The 23,068-nt window shown below is 39.7% G+C and overlaps 1 protein-coding gene across 2 annotated transcripts in view; it reads left to right on the top strand.

Annotated features, from left to right (window-relative positions):
• The window catches only part of hmcn1 (hemicentin 1), a 101,464-nt gene that overhangs the window by 42,662 nt on the left and 35,734 nt on the right, over positions 1–23,068 (top strand). For both annotated transcript variants that reach the window (XM_053231677.1, XM_026917968.3), the window contains exons 20-44: positions 560–672; positions 3,273–3,432; positions 4,613–4,787; positions 5,991–6,118; positions 9,305–9,577; positions 10,719–10,814; positions 10,900–11,094; positions 11,417–11,547; positions 13,739–13,886; positions 14,333–14,459; positions 14,574–14,728; positions 15,612–15,890; positions 16,122–16,403; positions 16,777–16,885; positions 17,813–17,982; positions 18,302–18,456; positions 18,584–18,707; positions 18,789–18,890; positions 18,986–19,162; positions 19,389–19,540; positions 20,257–20,380; positions 20,817–20,992; positions 21,171–21,267; positions 22,279–22,401; positions 22,502–22,657. In XM_053231677.1, coding sequence (XP_053087652.1) covers positions 560–672; positions 3,273–3,432; positions 4,613–4,787; positions 5,991–6,118; positions 9,305–9,577; positions 10,719–10,814; positions 10,900–11,094; positions 11,417–11,547; positions 13,739–13,886; positions 14,333–14,459; positions 14,574–14,728; positions 15,612–15,890; positions 16,122–16,403; positions 16,777–16,885; positions 17,813–17,982; positions 18,302–18,456; positions 18,584–18,707; positions 18,789–18,890; positions 18,986–19,162; positions 19,389–19,540; positions 20,257–20,380; positions 20,817–20,992; positions 21,171–21,267; positions 22,279–22,401; positions 22,502–22,657 — 3,927 coding nt within the window. The remainder of the gene's footprint in view (positions 1–559; positions 673–3,272; positions 3,433–4,612; positions 4,788–5,990; positions 6,119–9,304; positions 9,578–10,718; positions 10,815–10,899; positions 11,095–11,416; positions 11,548–13,738; positions 13,887–14,332; positions 14,460–14,573; positions 14,729–15,611; positions 15,891–16,121; positions 16,404–16,776; positions 16,886–17,812; positions 17,983–18,301; positions 18,457–18,583; positions 18,708–18,788; positions 18,891–18,985; positions 19,163–19,388; positions 19,541–20,256; positions 20,381–20,816; positions 20,993–21,170; positions 21,268–22,278; positions 22,402–22,501; positions 22,658–23,068) is intronic.

Raw genomic sequence — 23,068 nt, 5'->3', positions numbered from 1 at the left:
AATTCACAGATAGGCTGTGGCATCAGATTATCAGAATAGGCAATGTTTTACAATTTACAGCTATCCAGTTTCGGTGAGTCTTTGCCCACTATATCTTCAGATTCAAGTTTTTAGCTGACAGAAGTGGCACCTGAGGTGGTCTTCTGTTTTTGTAGCCCATCCACCTGAAGATTTGATGTTTTGTGCATTCTGAGATGCTTTTCTGCTCACCACGGTTGTAACAAGTGGTTATTTGAGTTACTATAGCCTTGCTGTCAGCTCCAACCAGTCTGGCCATTCTCCTCTGACCTGTCAATTCAACAAGGCATTTCCACCAAAAGAACTGCTACTCACTGGATGTTTTTTTGTTTTTCACACCATTCTTAGCAAAGCTCTAGAGACCTGTATGGGATTCTTGACCTATATCTGCTTGATTTTGTGCATTGTGCTGCTGCCACATGATTGTCTGATTAGATAATAGTTATAATTGGATAATTGGATAATTGATCAGAGTAAAAGAGGTTAAGCCATTTCTTCCTGTGTGTGTGTGTGTGTGTGTGTGTGTGTGTTTCTGCTCTAGTGGTGCCCACTATTCAACATGGCCCTCAAGTGTTCAGTACCATAGAAGGAACACCCGTTTCTTTGCCATGTCGTGCCCATGGAGTGCCCAAACCAGACATCACATGGTCTAAGGTATAACTTTCTCTGTCTTTATTTTCTTCCTCTCTCTCTCTCTCTCTCTCTCTCTCTCTCTCACACACACACACACACACACACTCACACACACACACACACAATGTGATTGTAGCTGTTGCCTCTGATGAGTCACAGGTCAGTGACTTCCAAACTTTTCATAACAAAGGCAAAGCAAATTTGTTTAATTGCCATCGTCCAACTAGCATGCATAAGAGCGGCACAGTGTTCCCACCGCATCCTCAAATTTCTGTTCTCGGCTGACAGGAGTGGAACCCAATGAGGTCTTCTTTTGTTGTAGCTCATCTGCTTCAAGGTTTGACAAGTTGTGCATTCTGAGATGCTTTTCTACCCTGCACGGTTATAAAGAGGGATTATTTGTGTTACCGTAGCCTTTCTGTCAGCTCAAACCGCTCTGGCCATTCTGTCTGGGTTCTCCAGTTTCTAGTTTTAGGCTGAATTGCCCCTAGGTGTGAATGAGATTTTTATTCCTGAATTTTTCACCCACAAAACTCAAACAAGTTATATTGTGTTAAATGTTTCCCTTGATTTCTTAAAATTCTAATCATGTTCCAACTGACATTATTAACAGATGTTACATAATACATATTAATGCATAAGTTATTAAGCGTTATCATAAACTAATTAGATTCAAATGACCACTCAAGTCAAGTTTAGGCTTTTAACTACAATAACTAAAGAAATATTATAACAACAACAGTAGTCGATAGTGATCTCTACCTCAGTAGTATCATTAAAAATGAATAATTAGTGTCTCCCTCTAAAATACAAACAGACATAATAGAGTTTACTGTTGATTCAAACAGTACAGAAACTTAATACTCTAGTCTCCGAGTACCTCCTTTGAGTTATGCGCTAGGGGATCTTCTAAAGTTTTAGTGGAAATTTATTTCTACCGCATATTTTAAAGTCTTCCAGTTTGCGCATTGAGTATCTGTGACTTGGCGCTGTGAAGTTAGGTTGAGCCCAGAGAGCGGCGTAGGAAAGTTCTGCTAAAGCCACATCTGGACATGTGTGCCTCATAATTTATTTGTTACCTCAGTGGACTTTCAGGAACACCACAGGTGAATCCAGGAATGTAAAAGATATGCAGCAGTGTGTGTGTGTGTGTGTGTGTGTGTCAGACCTCAATATGTGGTTAAATCGAGTAGGAATGCTAAGGATGAATTTCCTCAACATCCACAGAATAAACATAAAAAACTGATTGAGGAAAACTGCTAATGAGACACAGTTTACAGCTGCTTGCACGGAGAAAAAGCATAAGATATATAGCATAAGACACAAATAGGAGACATGCTACTCTTTTTTTTTTTGAAGAAAGCTTGGCAGAAAGCTTTTTTCTCTGTCCGCATGACGAGCACTGTTTTGAAGTTTGCAAGGCGAGAAAAATTCCCACCCCAAGTACATCTCAAAAAACACATAAAAAGACCAGAAACCTGCCCAAGAAGCTCAGGCTTTGGATAAGGGAGTCACAGTTTTAGGCTTTTTTCTGAGATTTTGCATAGGAAACGAGTTCTCAGTGGTGTGCACGCATTTCTGATTTGTAGTATCTGCAATATGTGGATATTATCCACTCCGTAATTCCCCTTTCCCTCTCCCAATCTTTGCAAATTTTTTTTAAAAACAGAAATTCTTTGGACATTGTAGACACACCATCTGTACTTACACTTTCCCTTTGTTTGCTATGGCCTGTGTGTACAGAAATTGGAACTGCTTTTTTCACCAGCAACTTTGTTCCAATACAAGTCAAATGTACAATGCAAAAAAATGATGTCTTAGTAAGTGGAAATATCTAAGACAAACATAAGATTATTTATCCTGTTTTTTTTTTTTAAAAGATATGTTTACTTAAGCTATAAATTGCCCTGTTCTATTGGCAGGCATTTTGCTTATTCTTTCCATTTGCCAATGGAGCACAACTATTTCAAGCTTAAAATTTGTAGAAATGTCTACACATATGTTTAATAATCTTATATATGATTTTTAATAAGATTCTAATCTTATAACAGGAAATACTAGATAAATTTGACGTTTTCACCTGCTAAGATGTCATTTTTTTGCAGTGTAGTGTCCTGGCAACCCTGCTCACAGGACAAAGACCACATTCATTAACTTGATACAAAACGGAGGCTAGGAGAATCATTGTCTGGAGCAGGAGATTTATCTTGAAGTTTACCACCTTTAATTGAAGCCACTTGATCCAGATAATCAAGGGCTTTCGGGAGAATGTGAATGTAAACGCCGCGTATGTTTGATGAATGCTGGAGGCAGTAGATGGATCATGCACAAGATCGTTTCACTGCTTTTAGAATAAACATATAAAACAATGGTTCTGCTTTTCCGTTGACTGCTTGTTTGCTTTTTTTTATGAATGTCTCTTTTAATCTTTAGATTAATCTAGGGTGTCTTTCTTTTTAATAAATGTTATCGTAGTGTCAGCCAGGAGCCGATACTTCTTTATCGCTCTGATTGGACAGTAATGTAAAAACAGTCTCTGTAGGATTTGAACAAGAAACATGGACCTAATTATTCTTGTGGCTTCTGTTTGAATCCTTGGACACTACTGTGTGTTGTGACAGCATGGAGAGCTGCTGGATCTGAGCAGTGGAGCGTTCTCTCTGGAGGAGGACGGCAGTCTGCACATCGCGTCCCCTGGGGGGAATGAATCCGGAGAGTTTGTGTGCACAGCCACCAATGCAGCTGGATACAGCTCCAGAAAGGTCCAACTCACTGTCTACGGTTAGAGCCTCGACTCATATGTGTCTCTGTTTTCTCTCTCTCTCTTCTGTCTTGCAACTGCGTGCCACATGGGCCATGTTTTTCCAAAAAGGAAATTTATATAATTAATGACAGTGATATGACAAAAAATATATCACGATTCTCAAAGGCATTTCTATGATACATGATATGTATATGGATATACAGGTTTGTACATTACATTACAATACATTAATACAGTTGTATTAAAAAAATTGTTTGATGATTTGTATAATATGTCTACAAAGATCTTATTTATTATATTTAAACGTCATTTTATTTATAAAAAAAGGTAACATTTTAAAATTTTAAAGATTAAGTGTGTCGATTCAGCTGTCAGTTTGTAAGTAAATTTATTAAAAAAAAAGAAACTAAAGATATCAACAATATCTCAGAAAACCATATTGTGACATAATTTCCTACAACATCAATATTTTATTGTCATATCACCCAGCCATATTAAGTAAAGTAAAAGTAAATTCATTTGCTCATGAAGTTTTTAACATGGTATGACATTATCTATATAAAAATGGACAAAAGTATGTCACAGCTAAAAACAGTAATGCAGACTTTCCAACCTTTATGCATTTTACACGATTGAGAATTGTAGAGGCGTTTTGAATTCTCCGATGTTAACTGACAACCCGGAAGCCCTGATGAAGGGAATTTGATCTTGAGACAGAAAGTCATGGATAACCAATTAATAGTTCTTAAACAGTCAGGTGATGTAAAAAGAAGTAAAGCGTAAATGGGAACAGGATTCACTTGCAGTATGTTCATAAGAATTTCTAGCCAATAACTGTGACATTAAGAGTTTTTTTTTTTTTTTCCATTTTCTTAGGATAAATTTACTACAGTTAAAGGTTAGATTTCACTCATATTTTCAGTGTGAGATTAAGCTAATTAACCATATTTTTTAAATAATCTCATTTACTCATATTTACCAAGGGCGCCAATATTTCTGGACCTTACTGTAGCTCCAGTGCAAAACAGTTTAAAAAAATCACTAAACATTTTTTAGCAGGTCTTTTGCTTTACCTACAGTAGATTCTTTTTTGGGGGGTAGGCTGGATGGGTTTGAGGTATTCTGTCTTTGGTTTTGTCATCATTTTGTGTGCGTGTGTGTGTGTGTGTGTGCGCGCTTGTGCATGTGTGTGCTCAGTGAGACCCAGGCTGAGTGGTGGTGGAGTTGGAGATCAGTCAGGATCAAGAGATCCGTTAGACATGTCGGTGACGGTGGGTGAGGATGTCACTCTCCCCTGTGATGTGCAGAGTGTCCCACCCCCCATCATCACCTGGGCCAAAGACAAGCAGCTCATCTCCCCTTATTCCCCCAGGTAAACATGTACACACATGCACATCTGTACGCCACACACAGACACTGTCTGCGATTTCAGGTTATCCAACTGTTTTTAGGGATTCGTTTGGGGGTTGGGGGGATGGGGGTGTTGAAGTTGAAATTTGAGAGCTCAGTCGACTCAAAGTTACTTACAATGTTAGTACTAAACATGTAGAAACTGTTAAGGAACAACAGCGTGTGATGTTATAGGAAATTACTCAATGACTCAATGAGTGGTGTGTGTTATTTGTTAGTTACCACCCTGATGTTATTTGTTTTCCAATAACAGCACATCCCAAAGTGTTTTATTCCTATTACGTATATATCACAGCATTTTGCCAGCAGTTACATTAAAGCACAACACGTCATGCTTCTTGTCCAGGGATAGTTACGTTTAATGAAGACAAGTTAGTTCCTGTTATCACTTGCAGTAGAGCAGCTATATACAGTCTCTTTCCCCAAACCTCTCTTCCCCAAAGACTCTCTTTATTTCCTCTCTTAATGTTAATGAGAAACCAGAAAGCATAAATTCCTCTGGCCTGAAGACTTTCCTGTGGTGGAAAACCTACAGCTGAATATAAAGCGCTGACACTGGAGACTCCTTCCGAAAATGTTAAATAAACATTTTCTCACAGAAAAGTTCGACATATCAGAAATTACACACAGTGCCTGCCGTACAAGTTCCTGTGTAAGTTGTTACCATGGCTTATGATAATAGATTAGAATGAGCGCATTAACATGAATCTTGCAGAAGGAACTACTTTCTGTGAATCAACACCTTGTGACCAAACAAAATCAGTCATTCAGCAGCTTTGTGGTGTGATGTGTTATAAAATTGACAAAGTATTTGTGCTTCATGGCCTTTTCTTTCCCTTTTTGTGGAAACAACACATCATACAATTTATTATTCAACATAGAAACTTACATACATTTGCAAAAATTGTTCACTGATTTTGTAGGGCATGAACGTGGCATTTCTAACATTCCTTAAGACCTGACTTATTGCCTTATGGATTAAAATGACATGGCACTTTAGAGCACATATATGGAATTTCTGGAAGATTGTCAGAATATTGTGGTTTTGTAGGTAGTGTATCAAGCTTAGCATGGCCCTGGCTGTACATGTGTCTACAATTATGCGTTTGCTCTAATCTGTGCATTAACTTCTGGCACCCCCATGCCTCCCCTGTCTGTCTGACAGACACACTCAGCTGCCCTCAGGCTCAATGAAGATCACAGAGACACGCGTGACAGACAGCGGCACATACCTGTGTGTGGCCACCAACATCGCTGGCAACTTCAGCCAATCTATCAGACTCAGCGTCTACGGTAAGGCCTGCAACAGCATTGTTTACAAAAGCGTGTTAGCAATGTTAACTTTTACATTTACAGGTGCAATGAGTGTCCACATGGCTTCTCTAGGCATAATATGATAGTTCTTCTAAGATAGTTCTTCTGAATTGCATAATAATATAGTTTATATGTATCAGAATCATATATTAGGTTAACCCCTAAAATAAACAAATTGTACTTAATTTAACAGTTGAAGATTGGAAAAAAACATCACCTGGATTTTCCCAATCTTCAACTGTCTAGTTTCTGAGATTCTGAGATGCCTTTCTGCTCACCATGGTTGTAAAGAGTGTTATTTGAGTTAGCATAGCCTTTCTGGCCATTCTCCTCTGATCTCTCTAATCAACAAGGTGTTTCCAACCACAGAACTGCTGCTCAGTGGATGTTTTTTTTTTACACCATTCTGTATAAACTCTAGAAAATCTTTCAGCAGATCAGCAGTTTCTGAAATACTCAAACCAGATTACAGGTACCATCAACCATGCCACGATCAAATTTACTGAGATCACATTTTTCCCCATTCTAATGTTTGAAGTTAAGATTAATTGAAGCTCTTGATCTGTGTCTGCTTACTGGATATTGGATTGAACAAGCAGGTATTCCTGAGTGCTAACAAGGGTGACATGTATTAGCCAATCCACGAAGCACTGAGGCATTTGCCCATCAGTATGCACTTAGCAGCAGGGCTTAGATTAGGCGGTCCAAACAGCTGTGTGTCACAAATCCACCCCTCTTAATGTAAAATCTGCACTGCCTCTGTAAGAGCAGTAGCATGAGGTAACTCCACAAAGGGTCATTTGTTGGAGAAATCTTTAGAGACGATTAGGTTTCTGGATTTGTTTTGGCTTGGTCTTCCGCAGTGATTGTTTGCAGCTGAGTCTTTGAGAAAAGACCCAAGAGTAACTGAAGAATGGAGAAATGCTCAAATATACAGAAGCATATTAACACATTTTTTGTAGTTTTAGTTGAAAATAGTTGAAATTAACAAACCTACTACACCCTGGTTGCATAAGTGTGCACATCCTTTTTATATAGGTACTGTATCATGTCCAAAGGTAAGTAGCAAAAAAAAACATCAATGAAATTGATCCCCAAATAAAAATCAGCTGTTTGTGATTGCATCCTCCTGGGATAGCCATGGTCTATAAGTAGCTGACAAATCTGTGGAATCTTATTGTTGAAAGCTGCAGATCAGGAGAAAGTTATTAAAGAATATCAAGGGCATTGGATGTATCATGGTGCACTATGAAGACTCTCATCAATACATGGAGAAAATGTGACACCACAGGGACATTGACCCTCCAAAGACATGGAGAAAACATATCAGGGAGGTTACCAAGAGGCCTACAGCAACAGTAAAGAACCTACTAGAATTTCTGGTAGGTAGTGGTCACTCCTTGCCACTATTCTGGAAACTATGGGATAGGGTGGCAAGAAGGAAGCAAACAGCATCCAAGCCTGTCTAAATTTTGCAAAAAAAAAAAGACATGAGACATGTTTGGTATTAAGACAACATAGATCATTCAAAGAACACCATACCTACTGTGAAGCATGGTGATGGCAGCATCATACTTTGGGGCTTTATTCCACATTATTTCACATAGATGGGATAATGACTAGCTTCAAATATCGTATTTTTGGCACAAAAACTAATGCCCTGTGTCCGAAAGCTGAAGCTGAGGAAGACTTGTTCACCAAGACGTACTGCTTTAATAAATGCAGGGTGCTACCACAAAACATTAAGTATGGAAGGTGTGCACACTTATCCAACCAGGGTGTTGTAGGTTTTTTTAATTGAATTATTTTTGTGACTAATTAGCTGATTTTATCTTTCAAGGTCACATTAAACATGGAAAACTGTTTGGCATGATTTTATCTTTATTTCTGGATTCATATGACATCATCAAAACCTGCAATTTCAATAAGTGTGTGTAGATGTTTTATATCCACCGTATACACACGTGCTCACGCACATGAATACTTGGATAAATCACATTTTACGCATAGAAATGTGCATCTGTACGGATCACGCATAAAACTGTGTATACGCACGGTTGATAAATGAGGCCCCTGGTGAAGGCTGTTAATCTCATTGCAGCAGAATATATAAAATATAAAGGTCTATTGTCCATTGCAGAACCTGATTCAACTGGTCAGCTACAGGTAACAGCTGACTTGTGCTACTCATAAAACTGCCAATCAGAATCAGATCCTGCTGAGCTCGAAGGTAATAGTTTATTACACTGACATAGCTGTAATTCCAAATGGAGTCCTGCTGTTGTCCATCCTAAGGGATCTGCCTCAGTTTTTAGTCAGTTACTCATTTTCATAGACATATATTGCTTTAAATTCTTCTAATGATTATAGCAGTCACAAATGTTTTTTTTCCCTTTTATTTGAATGGAATTTCGAATCATTTTTCCCCCTGTGTAACACACAGATAGTAAGTGCTGCGTCTGCATGTGTGAGCATGTACATTTAAGGAGCCACGGTTGTGATGCCTGAGAATGTTTTTCACTTCGTGTCTCTACAATTAAGCGCGAGTTTTTGGAATGGTTTAGATTATAGTGATTTAGAAAAAGAAAAGCAAGGAGGTCAGACATCGAAATCACAGAAAGCAAAGCCATGAAACATGACGTGGTTTGACTTGTTAGAGAAAGATCTAATTTTGCAGATACACACAGACAGTGTGTGAGAAAATAAGAATAAGAAATGTGAAGTGGGAGTCGCTACACCGATACTCTCACTTCATATTTCTTAGCTTATTTTCTCACACACTGTCTGTGAGAATCTGCAAAATTTATTTCAAATTATTCAGTATTTTACTCTCTACACATAAAAACTAAAAGACTCGGCTTGACCCCAAATTCTTCCCCCGCCAAAATATACAGGTCTGTTGCACTCAGGACGTTAGGACATTACTAGTGTGACAAGACAATCAGTTTTAAGAAATATTTTAAATAAAATGGAGATCTGTTGTACAGCAAAGGAGATAAGCGCTAACCTTCGATACTCGCAGCTCAAAATCAACGTGTGAGCTTAAACATTTAATTCAACCCGTAACCTCAACTCATCTTCATAAGCTTTCTGTTTTCTGTTTTAAATTCATTGTAAATTCATCTTATTGTGTCTGTGGTTTTGTTGGCTGATTTCCTTCCTCAGTGCCTCCACGTATCCTGCCGGGTCCACGCGTGATGAAGGTCCAGGTGGAGCATTCCATAGACCTGCCCTGCGTAGCGCAGGGAGTCCCCCAGCCCTCTGTGAGCTGGAAGAAGGACAGCACGGCCCTGGTGGCAGACGGGGCTCACTACAGTCTCTCCCCAGATGGAACACTGACTGTCCAACAGGTGGCACTAACTGATGAGGGAGTTTACACTTGCGTGGCCAGCAATGTTGTAGGACAGGACCAGGCCAATATTCAGCTGCAGGTACAAGGTGAGGCAGTGTCAGTGCTTGGCAGTGGCTGATCATCAAGATCAACATGCTGTTCAAGAGCTGTAATTTTAACTCACCTGGTGTTGTCTGTAGACATCTTTGGTTGCTGTTGTGTGCCGCCAGCAGTGAACTCCTCATGCTAAGTTTTATATTTGAAATGTTTTTATCAGGTTACTTGTCTTGTAGGAAGATGCCATCATGTGATAGATCGGATATTTTCACAGTGCACAGTTTGTAATCTGCTTTGCTTTGATCATTAATCATGAAATACCTTCAGATCACGGTTCGTTTGTATCATTTGTTAATTAGCACGTAATTAGTATGCTTACGTATTACCTGATGTCGGATGTTGGGGTATTTTATTAACGAGAACGGTATTGGACTAATAACAGTATCAGTATAAATGCATCCTTAGTTGGGAATGTTGGAGTAAGAAAACGAAACACAATAAACTCTCCAGTAGGTCTCCAATACTAACACTGACAGATGAATTTTTCCTGTGAAGTTAATGCCATGAAGGACTTCTCTTATTTAACATATTGCAATTCACTTATAAATGCCTATAAAAAGTTTCAATTCTCCAGAAATGTTACTTGCCCTTTTTGCACTAGATTTAGAATTCTGTTTGATAAAGCGGTCCTCCAACACTTTTTCAAACAATGACTCAGGTAACCCTTTAAATGGATGTAGAATGCATGTGAATTATTATTGGTTGGCATATATTTACTCATACTGAGCTGTAATAGCATCTGCTATATCTCTTAGGTTATTGACTACATGAAAAATTACTAAGTAGAGACACAACCTCTGAGATTTTTATGTGGCCAATTTGGTGTCTCCTGTTTAAAAACCACTGCTTTAAACCAAAAATCCTATATGCAGTGTTTGCACTTGCACACTTTAGCAAGAGAAAGTCTAGTGCCTGGTAATGTTTAGACATACAGTCAATGCAGAATTTTTATGGAAATATTGCAACAAAGACATTTCATAGGCCTTTCAAAAACAGTTCCTGGTCACACATTGTCCACAAAGTGTGTTTTCACATGTAGTGTACTGTAACTACATATTGATGCTAAAAGATTGAATGAGTGAAAAGCAGAGCTAAAGCTGTTGTGCATATAACTGTTGTATGGTCCTATAGTTCCCCCTGTAGTGGAGGTCTCTGAACCCCCTTTCAACAGCCCACTGCAAGAGAGAGTGGCAAATCAGCGCATCGCGTTTCCCTGCCCCGCCAAAGGTAACCTAGCATCCCCCACACTTCAGCATAGCACAGAGCTGTGTGTTTTGAGTGCTGCTGTATATCACATTCTCTGATCATGCAGGTTTGCCTCAGCCAGTAATTAAGTGGTTTAGGAATGGTCAGGAACTGACAGGGAATGAACCCGGCGTGTCCATCTTGGAGGACGGCACCCTGCTCATCCTAGCCTCAGTGTCACCGCTGGACAATGGAGAATACACCTGCATAGCCGCCAATGACGCCGGCAGCACTGAGAAAAAGTACCAGCTGAAAGTCAATGGTAAATCAAACCATGTTAGTAATTACAAAATCAGTAATAACTATTAGTTCTGATATGTAGGAATAAATAGTTCATTACATTAATAAATCATTAGAAAGGGCTTGAGCTAATGTCAAGGATTACAGTATCAAAAACATTGCTGAAATGTGCAACAGGGAATGGCAGAAAAGTTGTAAAGACAACAGTTCAAATAACTATAAATCACAGAGAACATTTGAGTTTTTATCTCAGATTTTCAGTCTAAAAAGTCTAAGATAAGTCTAATATCTCAGATTTTCAGTCTAAAAGTATCTTTATTTCCGATGTTTTTCGTCCTTTTCAGTGCCCCCTGATGTGCGTGATGGTAGCCTGCCATCAAACGTCTCAGTGGTGATGAACCAGCCCACCAGTTTGGTGTGTGATGTCACTGGCACACCTCCACCAGTCATCACATGGTTTAAAGATGGCATACCGGTGTGTAACCTTCCACCATTCACTCGTTCATTTAGTTATATGAGGAATAAGAAACTTCATACTGTAGCATTGTGCTAGTAGAATAATCACTGATAACAGCATGACGCAGTATATTAGAAAGTGTCAATATCAAACAGAAACAGCATTGTGGTGTAAAATATAACAGTCTATGGAGTAATGGAAAAGAAGCATTGATGCAGCTTTTTTGGCCAGGAGTTTAGCTGTAGCTCAGTAGATTTCCAGTGCACACTCTAAATTTAATCACATCCCCACTATTGGATCGTGCAGGGATCAAATGGAATAAGACAAAAAAAATTACAAGAAATAAAATTCTTATCATTCCCAGAAAAGCTCTTCACTCCCGTGAAAGTATATAAACAGTGTTCCTCATAAAATGTCCTTTTTCATTCTTAGGAAAAAGTGTGCACCATAAAAAGGCATGCTAGGAAATTTCAAATCATGGTGGATCAGATGTTTTCTCATTCAGATGCATATAGAAACCTGACGCTGGTACAGGCAATGACTGTACACACACAATAAAAAATTTTTGTATGCTAATATATGACAACTTCACTTGATTTACTCAGTGCTAACTAAAATGACACATTGCAACTCTTAAAATATAACTTGTAAACTTGTAATTTATATTAATCATTTTATATTACTGCTACAATAGTAGTTCTTAAAAGAAACATTTCAAAGTAAGAAATTCAGAGGATGAGAAAACACTCTTATAGACCAAATGGATTTCATACAACAGAAATTTGCTGTAAATGCTAGCGCTCCCTTATTAGCAAACAACGAACAAACAGCAAGGGATCTTCAAGCTCCATGTTGAACTGAGAATTATGAAATTGTTAGCTGTTTTTAATTGGTTATTCCATATTGAACTATCTGAACAAAGACAGAAAAAAACCTTTGTTCATGTTAAAAATGAGTCAGTACACCATTTCCTGTCTTGGTGTGCAAGTTGCCAGAGAGCAGGACGTGTTTGTTTAGAATTTGACGTAGTACGAATTGTCCGTCCATCAATTACACAGCAGATGTGCAGTGTTCTCAAAGGAAATGGCCACCCTGAAACACATTAAATATGTTTAGATTGAAATATTTGTGATGTATTTAGTGATTCTGGTGATAATTTGTGGGTTGGTGCTGTATTTTTGTGAAAATAGTGACTTTTATTAGGAGAAACGTTTCAGTGAAGTCTAACATCATATTAAAGAAAAATTCAACAATCAACGATCGACGAACCACTGGTCGATCTTCTTAGTAGGTCAATGTAGAACCCCGGAGTGTGAGAGTGTGGAGGAAGACTTGGGAGACAGGTGTAAATGTTTGCTGAGCTCCGGGGTTGCGTTTATTCAGTTCGCACTTTCAAATACTCAACAAACCCAAAACAACTCAACCGAAACGGGTCTGTCCCGGACTTTCGCTCTCGCTCTGTCAAGTTCACTTTCACGCTTCGTTGCGTGTTGGTGCGAATGTGTGTCTAACAAGCTCCACCAACTATATCACACACTCTCTCTCTCTGATTATGGCAGTTACTGAACTCACAAAGAGACACACATAAGTAGACTGGCGGTAATAAGACGTAGGTGAGAATCATCACGCGTTACCTGCTGGTTCAACCACGCACTCTCCGTCCACCGCTGACACTCGACCACGTGCTCGACCACACGACCACTTTTGTGATTTCTTTGAATGAAAACAGATTGCATAACATTATTTGAATAAAAAAACAAATCTCTCAAAATAATTTCTCAAACTCCAAATTTAGAATATATGTGCATATTTTACATGGTGGCTCTTACCATAATAATAATAAGAAAAAGTAGATCTCTTGTCATAGAAGTGTGAGCACCGCTGGTCTAGACATTGAAGCAAATGACAGACTCAATGTCAGAGAATGCAGTCCAGCTATACGACACAGAGACTCGGCTCGGCTAGTTAGCGATCTGCAAGGTGACGAGCGTGATGGAGGGTGTACAGACGAGAACACGAGAGAGCTGGACAGACTAAAGGATTAAAGCACTGCTGCATCTCTCTCTCTTTAGGTAGAGATGATATTGATGATAGAAGTTGAACACCAAATATGTCAACTCGGAATTTCATTACAGAGTATATCTTGGACATCAGTGAACATATAATAACATATTAATTATACATATTGATATACATATGGTTTGTTTAGGTGGATGCCAGCAATAATGTGCAGATCCTGCAGAGAGGGAAGACGCTAAGATTGCTCAAGGCCGCTACAGGAGATGCAGGCCGCTACAGCTGCAAAGCCATCAATGTCGCAGGAAGTACTGAGAAAGACTTTCATCTAGATGTCCTGGGTGAGTCTAGTATAACGGTAAATGGTCAAAATCTATGTTGCAATGTTGAAACTCAATAATTAGGTTTGTGAAATGTAGTAATTAGGCTCCTGTTGATGGAGTGTCTCTATCACAACGATTGCTTAAGCTTTTATCACCATTTCAGTTATTATCACAGTTCCCTCACTACATTCATCGCTTTAACACTGAAGCACTGTAATTTGCTCAGATTTTAGAATGATCCCCTTCCCCAAATGAGTCCAGAATCAGTCCTAAGTGCAGACTCAAGTATTCAGACCAAGTGTTAAAACACTGTTAGCTTAGATAAATGGAATTCAGGTGCAGTGCCAATCATTTTAAAATATCCATAATAAAATTGTAAACATTGAATACCATAATATATGATTTAATTGATTATCAGCCTCTACATGCCAGATAATAAGCTTTGCTCATGTTTTCTTTGCCAGTTCCTCCTAGCATTATTGGAAGCGGCGGGTCACGTGACCCCTATGCTGTCCTGAATCAGGAGATCAGCTTGGAGTGTAAGGTCGAAGGTGTGCCCTTTCCCACAATCCAGTGGTACAAAGACAGGAAGTGAGTTGCCCCAACAAATTTCCTGTAAAGTTCTTATTGCTGTGTTCCGGTCAAAACCCCCAATCTGCACTCTGTACTCTTTTGTTTTCTCTGACTTTCCCTTCTTTGTTTTAGGCTGTTGTTTCTGGGAGACCCCAACATCGAAGTATTGGATCGTGGCCAGGTGTTAAAAATAAAGAGCGCTCGATTAGGGGATCAGGCACGCTACCAGTGCAGCATCACCAACTCTGCAGGAAAGCAGTCCAGAGACTTCAACCTCAGTGTCTACGGTTTGTGTTTATCTCTCTCCCAATAACAACTCAGAGAGATTTTGTGACTCTTTTATTCAATTAGTAATGTATTAAACCCTCAAATACAAACACTCATATATAACACAAAATAACCTACAGACTGCCAGGGTAGTGTAAAACTGTCAACATATTTTATTTATAATAGCAATAGAATAAATTAACTATATATTTGATTACTTAGGTGTCACAGATTATGCTAAAATTGTACAACAAACTACTTATAAATTATATTTTGTGATATTGTGTTACACATTTATGTTCACAGCTAATTGAAGTATTTTCCCACCCATTTTCTCCCCAATCTGGTCACCTTCCAATTCTCTCTCACTAGACGCTATGCCTTTTTTTAAACTGCTGTTCATGCTGCATCACAGGGCAGCGTAACACACTCAGAGTAAAGTGCACGCGTGAGCTCATGGATGCCATAATTGGTTAGTGTCACTGAAATTGATAGGGCAGAGAGAATAACGCCATCCTTCCCACCCAGAGACCACAGCCAATTTTGACAATTAATTATCCACCAGAAATCTGTTTACAATTTTGCCAATGGGCAAATTAAATGGGCGTGGGGAGGGTTAAATGAGGTCATGGATCACTAGCAACCCAGTACAGTTCAGTATATTTTGCCACCTGGTTTCAGTCACACTTAGCCATTGACATTGTTGGGCCAAAAACAAATTTTCAATTCTCTTATATAATATCTAAAAGAATACTTGAAAGCTTGCGGATAAGCATTGCTAATTATTGCTAATTATTCATAACTCTCAAGAAAATACTATTGTCAGCTAATCTCATGAATTATTATTATTAGATAGAGCAGAATTCTGGTAACTGTAATTCTGATCTTCATTTTTCCTCTTAGTGCCACCCAGTATAAAGGGAGGGAACGTGACCTCAGAGGTGACGGCTCTTCTGCATAACCCAGTTACTCTGGAGTGTGAGGTGCGCGGCGTGCCCCTCCCCGCCATCACCTGGTATAAGAACGATGAGGCGATTCTGTCCAGCAGGCAGGCGCAGTACGTAGACCGCGGTCACTTCCTGAAGATCTCCCGCGTGCAGGTGTCCGACGCTGGCCACTACACCTGCAGAGTGACCAGCGTGGCTGGAACGGCCGACAAATCTTACGAGCTAGATGTCTATGGTGAGCTTTTTCTTTATTTCCTTCCAAAAAATTCCACCTAATTTCCATATGAACAAATTGTTTTCATCTGAATGCAATGCTCATGATGTGTATGTAGATTGTCCTTTCAAAATATCATGTCTTTAGGTTGACAGTGTAATAAAAATCCTTAAACATACAGTTATTTTCATTTAAACGGATCTAAAGCATATATTAAGCAATGTAACCCAGTGAGATATTTTTCCCCTCCAGTTCCTCCCTCCATTGCTGGAGGTGTAGATGGACCTGTGGAGAAGAAGGTGGTGGTCAGTAAAACTCTGGTGCTGGAGTGTGAGGCAGCTGGTCATCCTCCACCCTCGCTCACCTGGTTAAAGGACGGATCTCCTGTGAAAGCTGGAGAAAACCTGCGGCTTCTGGAGCAGGGCCGCAAGATGGAGATCGTCAACGCTGTGCCCTCTGATTCTGGCCTATATGTCTGTGTAGCAACCAGCGTCGCAGGGGAGATGGAGATCAAGTACGATGTCGGCGTTTTAGGTATACAATTTTTTTAATAAAATTGGATTAAGGGATAATTATTGTATGCTGTAATAATTATCCAGGAGCTGTCACAGACCCATCAAACTTTACGCATTTTGCGTGGGAACTCTGCGTTTTAACAGCAGAGTACGTTGCTTCAACATATCACTCAAAAATACGCACAAAGAGCAGCTATCTTTTTTTCCCCAGATAAACCAATAAACATATGACTCTGGAATGAGTGGCAGGTGTTTTGAACTGTCAGATATTAACTGACTCTCGTAACTAATATTAACTGACTCTCGCTTATTTGGTTTGTGATTATTTTCATGGTTTCATAGTGAAGAGGAAAAACAATGTGGTGTGAGCTGATTCTTTTCCTGTGTTTCAGTGCCACCCACTGTGGATGGGGCAGATAAGATTACGGATGCTACTGTCATCATTAATAACGTTCTTGAACTTGAGTGCCACGCCACAGGCACACCTCCACCAACGATCACGTATGCACACACACACACACACACACACACACATATAGGAGTTGAAAGACTACTAGTATTTGCTGTCAACCAGTGATTCATAAAGTAGTCGACTAGTTATCTTTTCCATAGTTAAAGAAAAAACTGATTCTGGAAATCTCTATTTTTAGTCGATTAGTGCGGTTACATGCTTATAAACAACAAGCCAGACTTTAATTAACAGTCACAGCCTACAAATGACAGTTCCAGCTTCTGTGCCAGAAGTTCTCAACACTCAGTTTCTCTGGTGTTTGCAGAACTTAATTGCAAAAAATGTGTAAAATAAATCTATAAAATAAAATAAATAAATCTGTGTATTATATTATACTAATAAACGTATAAATGGTGTGGATGACCTGGTGACAGACGTGGCTTAGCTGAAATCCTTGATTCTGGAACTGAGGGTGCACAGCATGGAAGTTCATGTCCATCAACAGAGCCTTCCTTGAAGCTCAGTGCCTGGTCAACTCCAGCCCTTGTAGCATCCGAAAACCAGTCTGGACAGCCTGTGAACTAATTGAGTGGGATTGGATAGTAACTTGCGACTCATTGCACTGAATGAGCTCATTCACACATGACAGAATTGACTTTAGCATGGTGAAAGTGTTTTATTAAAATGTAATTTAGCTTTAAAGGACAGCAAAAGCACAGTAAATGAGGTGGGAATTTCATTAGGATTCAACTAGTCTATGCAACCCCTAACACACACCCAATGTAACACACAAACCTAATGTTTTGGCTTTGTTTGAGACACCCATATACAGTATAACCCATCTAGATTCTACACATTTCATCAAGTTTCCTATCCATAAGCTAATGATGCAACTTCTCATGTACTGCACCAAATACAGATCACTGTTCTTCTTCTCTCTTTGTTTCTTTCTGCTTGCGTAACTTCCCTCATTGTAGATGGCTAAAGGACAGCAAGCCACTGAGGCAGGGAGAAGGGGTGAGAATTTTAGCTAATGGTCATCGTCTGGTCATCTCACGTGCTCAGGTCTCAGACACAGGGCTGTTCCAGTGTGTGGCCACAAACGAAGCAGGAGAACAGGAACGAGATTTTAAAGTAACAGTCCATGGTAAGAAAAGAGGATGGTGACTGAATTTTAACCAGGACTTTAAGTTTAATGACATATTTCATTAATCTGTGTGTTAATTTTGATGTTGGTGTTTTGATCACTGCTGTCAAATGGAAAGTGTGCAAGAAGAGGTAACTCAAATCCATTTTCATCACATCCATTTTCAGTAAAGCAATTTTCACTACACAATATTGTATTAAAAAAATACACAATAATGATACACATCCAAGACCTCATTCATGTGTAACCAGTAAATCCAGTCGAGTTCTGTTTTTGTATAATCAGTTTAATTATGGTTTTCTTGTAATTTCTTTTTCAGTTCCTCCATCAATCCGTTCTACCGGTTCTGCTGAACGCTCTGTGGTGCTACACAATCCGGTGAGCCTCCAGTGTGTGGTCAGTGGCATTCCAGCTCCTAGCATTACCTGGCTGAAAGATGGCCGTCCTGTTGACACCACTCAGGTCTTACTTAAGGTAAGTTTTGCCAAATTCCTCACAAATTCATCTCAGTAGAAACTGCAGTGCGTATACAGGATTGTACAGTCATTTGTGTCATTTGCATTTGTGTACGTTATTGGTCCTCTCTCTCTCTGTAATAAAGCTGGAATCTGGAGGTAGAGTTCTAAATATTAAAGAAGCCCGAGCAGAGGATGCAGGCAAATACACTTGTGTGGCAACCAACGCTGCAGGAGAGGCACAGCAGAACATTCGCCTCAGCGTGCATGGTATGAGACACATTATAAGACATCCATAAGCCTTAAATAGCCACTACACATTTATTAGCTGATCATTTTGCTGTTCCACAGAGCCTCCTATCATCCAGTTTGCTGGAGAAAGTGTCAATCAAACTATCCTGGCTGGATACCAAATCCAACTGCAGTGTAAAGCCACAGGAAGTCCTGTGCCAGGTCAATTTTCATTATTACTGCATCAGTTGTTTTTTCTCATTTGGCCTTTGGAGGTTAAAAAATCATGGTGATGGTGGTGTTCTTGCTAACTGCAGCTATGACGTGGTATAAGGACAGTCGACCTCTGACCAGCGCAGCAGGAGTGAGCATCCTGAACCGAGGCCAAGTGCTGGAGATCGACCGCGCTCAGGTGTCAGACGCTGGACTCTACAAGTGTGTGGCAGTCAACGTGGCCGGCACAGCGGAACTCACACTCAGCCTGCAGGTTTATGGTGAGTATGATGTGTATGATTCACAGGATTATTTCCAGCATTTTTGTTATATCAGGGTTTGGTTGTTTCAGGGTTTCGGCAGGAGCACAAAGGGTGAAGCTTTATTTATTTTAGGTATCATTTACCAAAATCACCTTTAAGTCAACCCTGTTTTGCTGTTCATTGTATATGGTTTGTGCTGTACTTATTCACATATTCTTCTCATGTTTCTCTTCTGCCCTTTCAGTCCCACCCTCCATCTCCAGTAAAGGTGGGATGGTGACAGTGGTGGTGAATGATCCTATCAGGCTGGAGTGTGAAGCCTCAGGTCTGCCTGCACCCAGTCTCACGTGGCTCAAAGAGGGCAGCCCCGTCTCCAGCTTTTCCAACGGCATCCAGGTAAATGACCACTACTGAAACGACAGCACTCTAGCCAGGGAGGGAGACTGGGAGTGTCCCTAGGGGCCCTGGCCACTACGGAGCCCAGATTTGAAGTGGTGTCACACACAACATGATACATAGAACACAAGCCAGTGAATGTGAAGACGCAGAATCTGAAATAAATACAGAAATGTTATTGGTGTGTGGGTCTGAATTACCGTAAACACATACTAATTGAAAGGAAAACTCCAGAGAACGTTCATTTTTTCAATAATGGCTTTAAATGGGTTTAACTCTAATGCTGGCCATTGAATCAGAGCTTGTAAAGAGCTGAACTTTAATGATTTGGTGGACAAGTTTTTGAGGAGAAAAACAAAATATAAGCCAGTCACCTAAGGTAAAACTGCCTTGTACATATCAGCAAGGCTACTCAAATAATCAGAATGGAGGTATAAAGCAACGTTTGCTTTTTTCTTTTTTTCTGGGGGCTGTCAGAGCTCCATGCACTGGTTTATGTGTAATGGATAAGGAGAGAGTCCTGTGTAGGTTCCCCTCTAGGGGCCAAGGATTTACAGTACTAATCCATCTCCCTACTCTAACACACTAATCTAATTAATCTTACTTACAGCCTTATAATTGGCTAAGGTATACTAAAACATCAACATCTACTGTTCTGTTATGATTTGTTTTGTGCAGTAGATTGTTTGACTGTGTGTGTGTGTGTGTGTGTGTAGGTGTTGGCCGGAGGCAGGGTACTGTCTTTCAGGAGTGCTCAGGTGAGTGATGCAGGCCGCTACACCTGTGTGGCAGTGAATGCAGGTGGAGAGCAGCAGAGAGAGTATGATCTGCATGTCTACGGTGAGCTCCCTCTTCTTCTTCTTCTTCTTCTTCTTCAAAAACAATCTGCAATTTCTAATCAGGATAAGCAGTTTACACCCAGAAGTTACACATTCTGTTTAGTAACAGTGCGTGTTAAGATTATTTTGGCTAAAAGCATAACCATTATGTAAGTATTCATGATAGCATATAAAGAATGAAAAAATGAGCAAAAAAGCACACGTGAGAATAACTTATTGAAGGAAAAACAAATCAAAGACTTTTTGGGAATCAGATTAATTCCTGAGCCACATTTGTACACAGGTCTAACTTTGATTAAATCTGAATTCCAGGACATATGAATAGGGCTGGGCTGAACTTTCTGATATCAGAGACAATGACAGGCAACAAGAGATAGTAGGTACTATGTGGCACCATATTCATGATACACGTCCTCATGTGGCTGTTTTTGCTTTAGTACCACCCAACATCATGGGTGAAGAAGTGAACAGCACAGTCTTGATTGGCCGTTCAGTGGAGCTGCGCTGCCAGAGTGACGCCATTCCTCCGCCCACTCTGAGTTGGCGTAAGGATGGACGGCCGCTTTACAGGAAGCCGGGACTGAGCGTGTCCGGGGATGGCAGTGTACTACAGGTGTGAAACATGCTACTAGTGCTGAACTAGATAAAAAATCAAAGTCTGCAGATTTTAGTGAAAGCCCTGATGTCTGAGCTACACTTTATATATAGTACATGTTATTTCTTTAAACATATTTTGGCTAGTATTTACCCAGTGTTTATGACAGTTAGTTTGGGCTGCTTTGTGTATGCAGATTGCGAGTGCTCAGATACAGGACACAGGCAGGTACACGTGTGAGGCCACGAACGTGGCAGGAAAAACAGAGAAGAACTACAATCTTAATGTGTGGGGTAAGTCTCTGTCAGAGTGTTACAGTGATTTACACACACTGTTGAGAGTTTTAGATAGAAATATGCTTGCTTCTATTAAAAATGATTTAATGGAGGGTGACCAGGTGTGGTGCAAAGTGGGTAATAATGTAAATTATGGGTGCACAATGATTGATAAAAAAAAAGGTGATTAGTTTGCTCAACATAGAAAACAATTATTTAATCATCATTGTAAATGATGCTCATTTCTTTTACACTGCACATTATTAGCTTATATTTTTTTGAGAAGGATAAATCTTTAATCTAAACATGACACCTTCTGAGGTTAATGAGTAATAATAAGAAACAGCAAAAGGATGAAACTACTGCCTACCATTTTTGTAAACCTGTGTGCACAAAAGTTTGTGATAAACCTGCGATAAGCCTGGCCCAAACGAGCCCAGAATCGAGTATTCAGGCCAAGTGTGAAAACCCTTAATATAAATACAATTCCACAATCATTCAAGAAAAGATAAAAAAATTTGCTATGGCTATTATAAGCCCAGCCTTTTCTATCTTATCTAGTTTTTCGTTTCTTCCGTGTAGATTAAGGGGGAAAAAAGTACATTTTTTGCAGTTATATTGTGTTTTTACGCTGAGTTGTCAGTGTGTGCTGTGAGTGATAAGATAGTTAAAGCATGAATGGTAAGCCTATGATGTAATATCAGGAAATATTTCCAGTTTCCTAATTTCAGCTAAGTTCAACAGTATTATAGTCGATCATGTAATTAATTGAGGGAACCCAAAGTTGTGAGCACATTTAAAATATGATTCATTGTACAGCCCTACTGCAGATCTTCTGATGCCATGCTGGACAAACCATGGTATATTTAGATGGGACTGTAGTATTTATCCATAAATCAGCACACACCTTTAAATATGGGAATGCATTTATATGAACTTTTGCAGGTTTAAGTTAAAATCATAGTTAAATAAAGATGGATATGGACCGAGAATTTTGTAAAGATCTGTCTCTCTCTTTCACTCACTCAGTTCCACCGAGTATCCGTGGCTCTGATGAAGTGTCTCCTCTGACGGTGACAGTGGGCGGCCTCATTACTTTGGTCTGTGAGTCCAGTGGGATCCCTCCTCCCAGCCTCACGTGGAAGAAAAATGGTAAGATGTTCATAATAATCATCATCGTCCTTTTTATTATCGTCATTCAACTTTTTCATAAGTCTTGATATGATTTTTTTTAATATACGTGTGCATGTAGGTTCGGAGCTGAAGGCAGACTCGCGTGTGCGTGTGTTGTCCGGAGGGCGTCAGCTGCAGATCACCAGCGCACAGAGGGCCGATGCTGCGTCCTACACCTGCCAGGCCTCGAGTGTCACCGGCACTGCTGTCAAGGAGTACAGCCTGCAAGTCTACGGTACTCCGCTTACCTGCACAGAGCAGGACTGCACAAACCAATCTGATTTTTTTCCTTCATATTTATAGTCAAGCACACACATGCAGCCACTGCCATAAAGGAGCCAAGTCTCTACCCCAGGGGTGTCGAACATACGGACCAAATGAATTTGGAATCCATATTTTTAATTAAAATCGTCTTGTGGATTGTAATTAAATTGAACGTTTTGAAAACGGAGCTAGTCTCTGTTCTTTCACTCGGGGGCAAAATAGAGCAATAAATTCAGAGTCAGTAACTCAGCTGCTGACAAAATGTGCTATTGATCTACTTCTTTTAGCATAATAAAAAAACGTATGCTGTTTTTTATCCTGCTGTATGTCTCTTTCTAAAGGAAGGAAGTAATTTAGTGGTTTCACACCTGAAAATTAAATA

Source organism: Pangasianodon hypophthalmus, chromosome 30 (genome assembly GCF_027358585.1).
Source record: "Pangasianodon hypophthalmus isolate fPanHyp1 chromosome 30, fPanHyp1.pri, whole genome shotgun sequence".
NCBI lineage: Eukaryota > Metazoa > Chordata > Actinopteri > Siluriformes > Pangasiidae > Pangasianodon > Pangasianodon hypophthalmus.
Note: the sequence above shows the minus strand (reverse complement) of the source record. Positions and strands in the feature narration are given on the sequence as shown.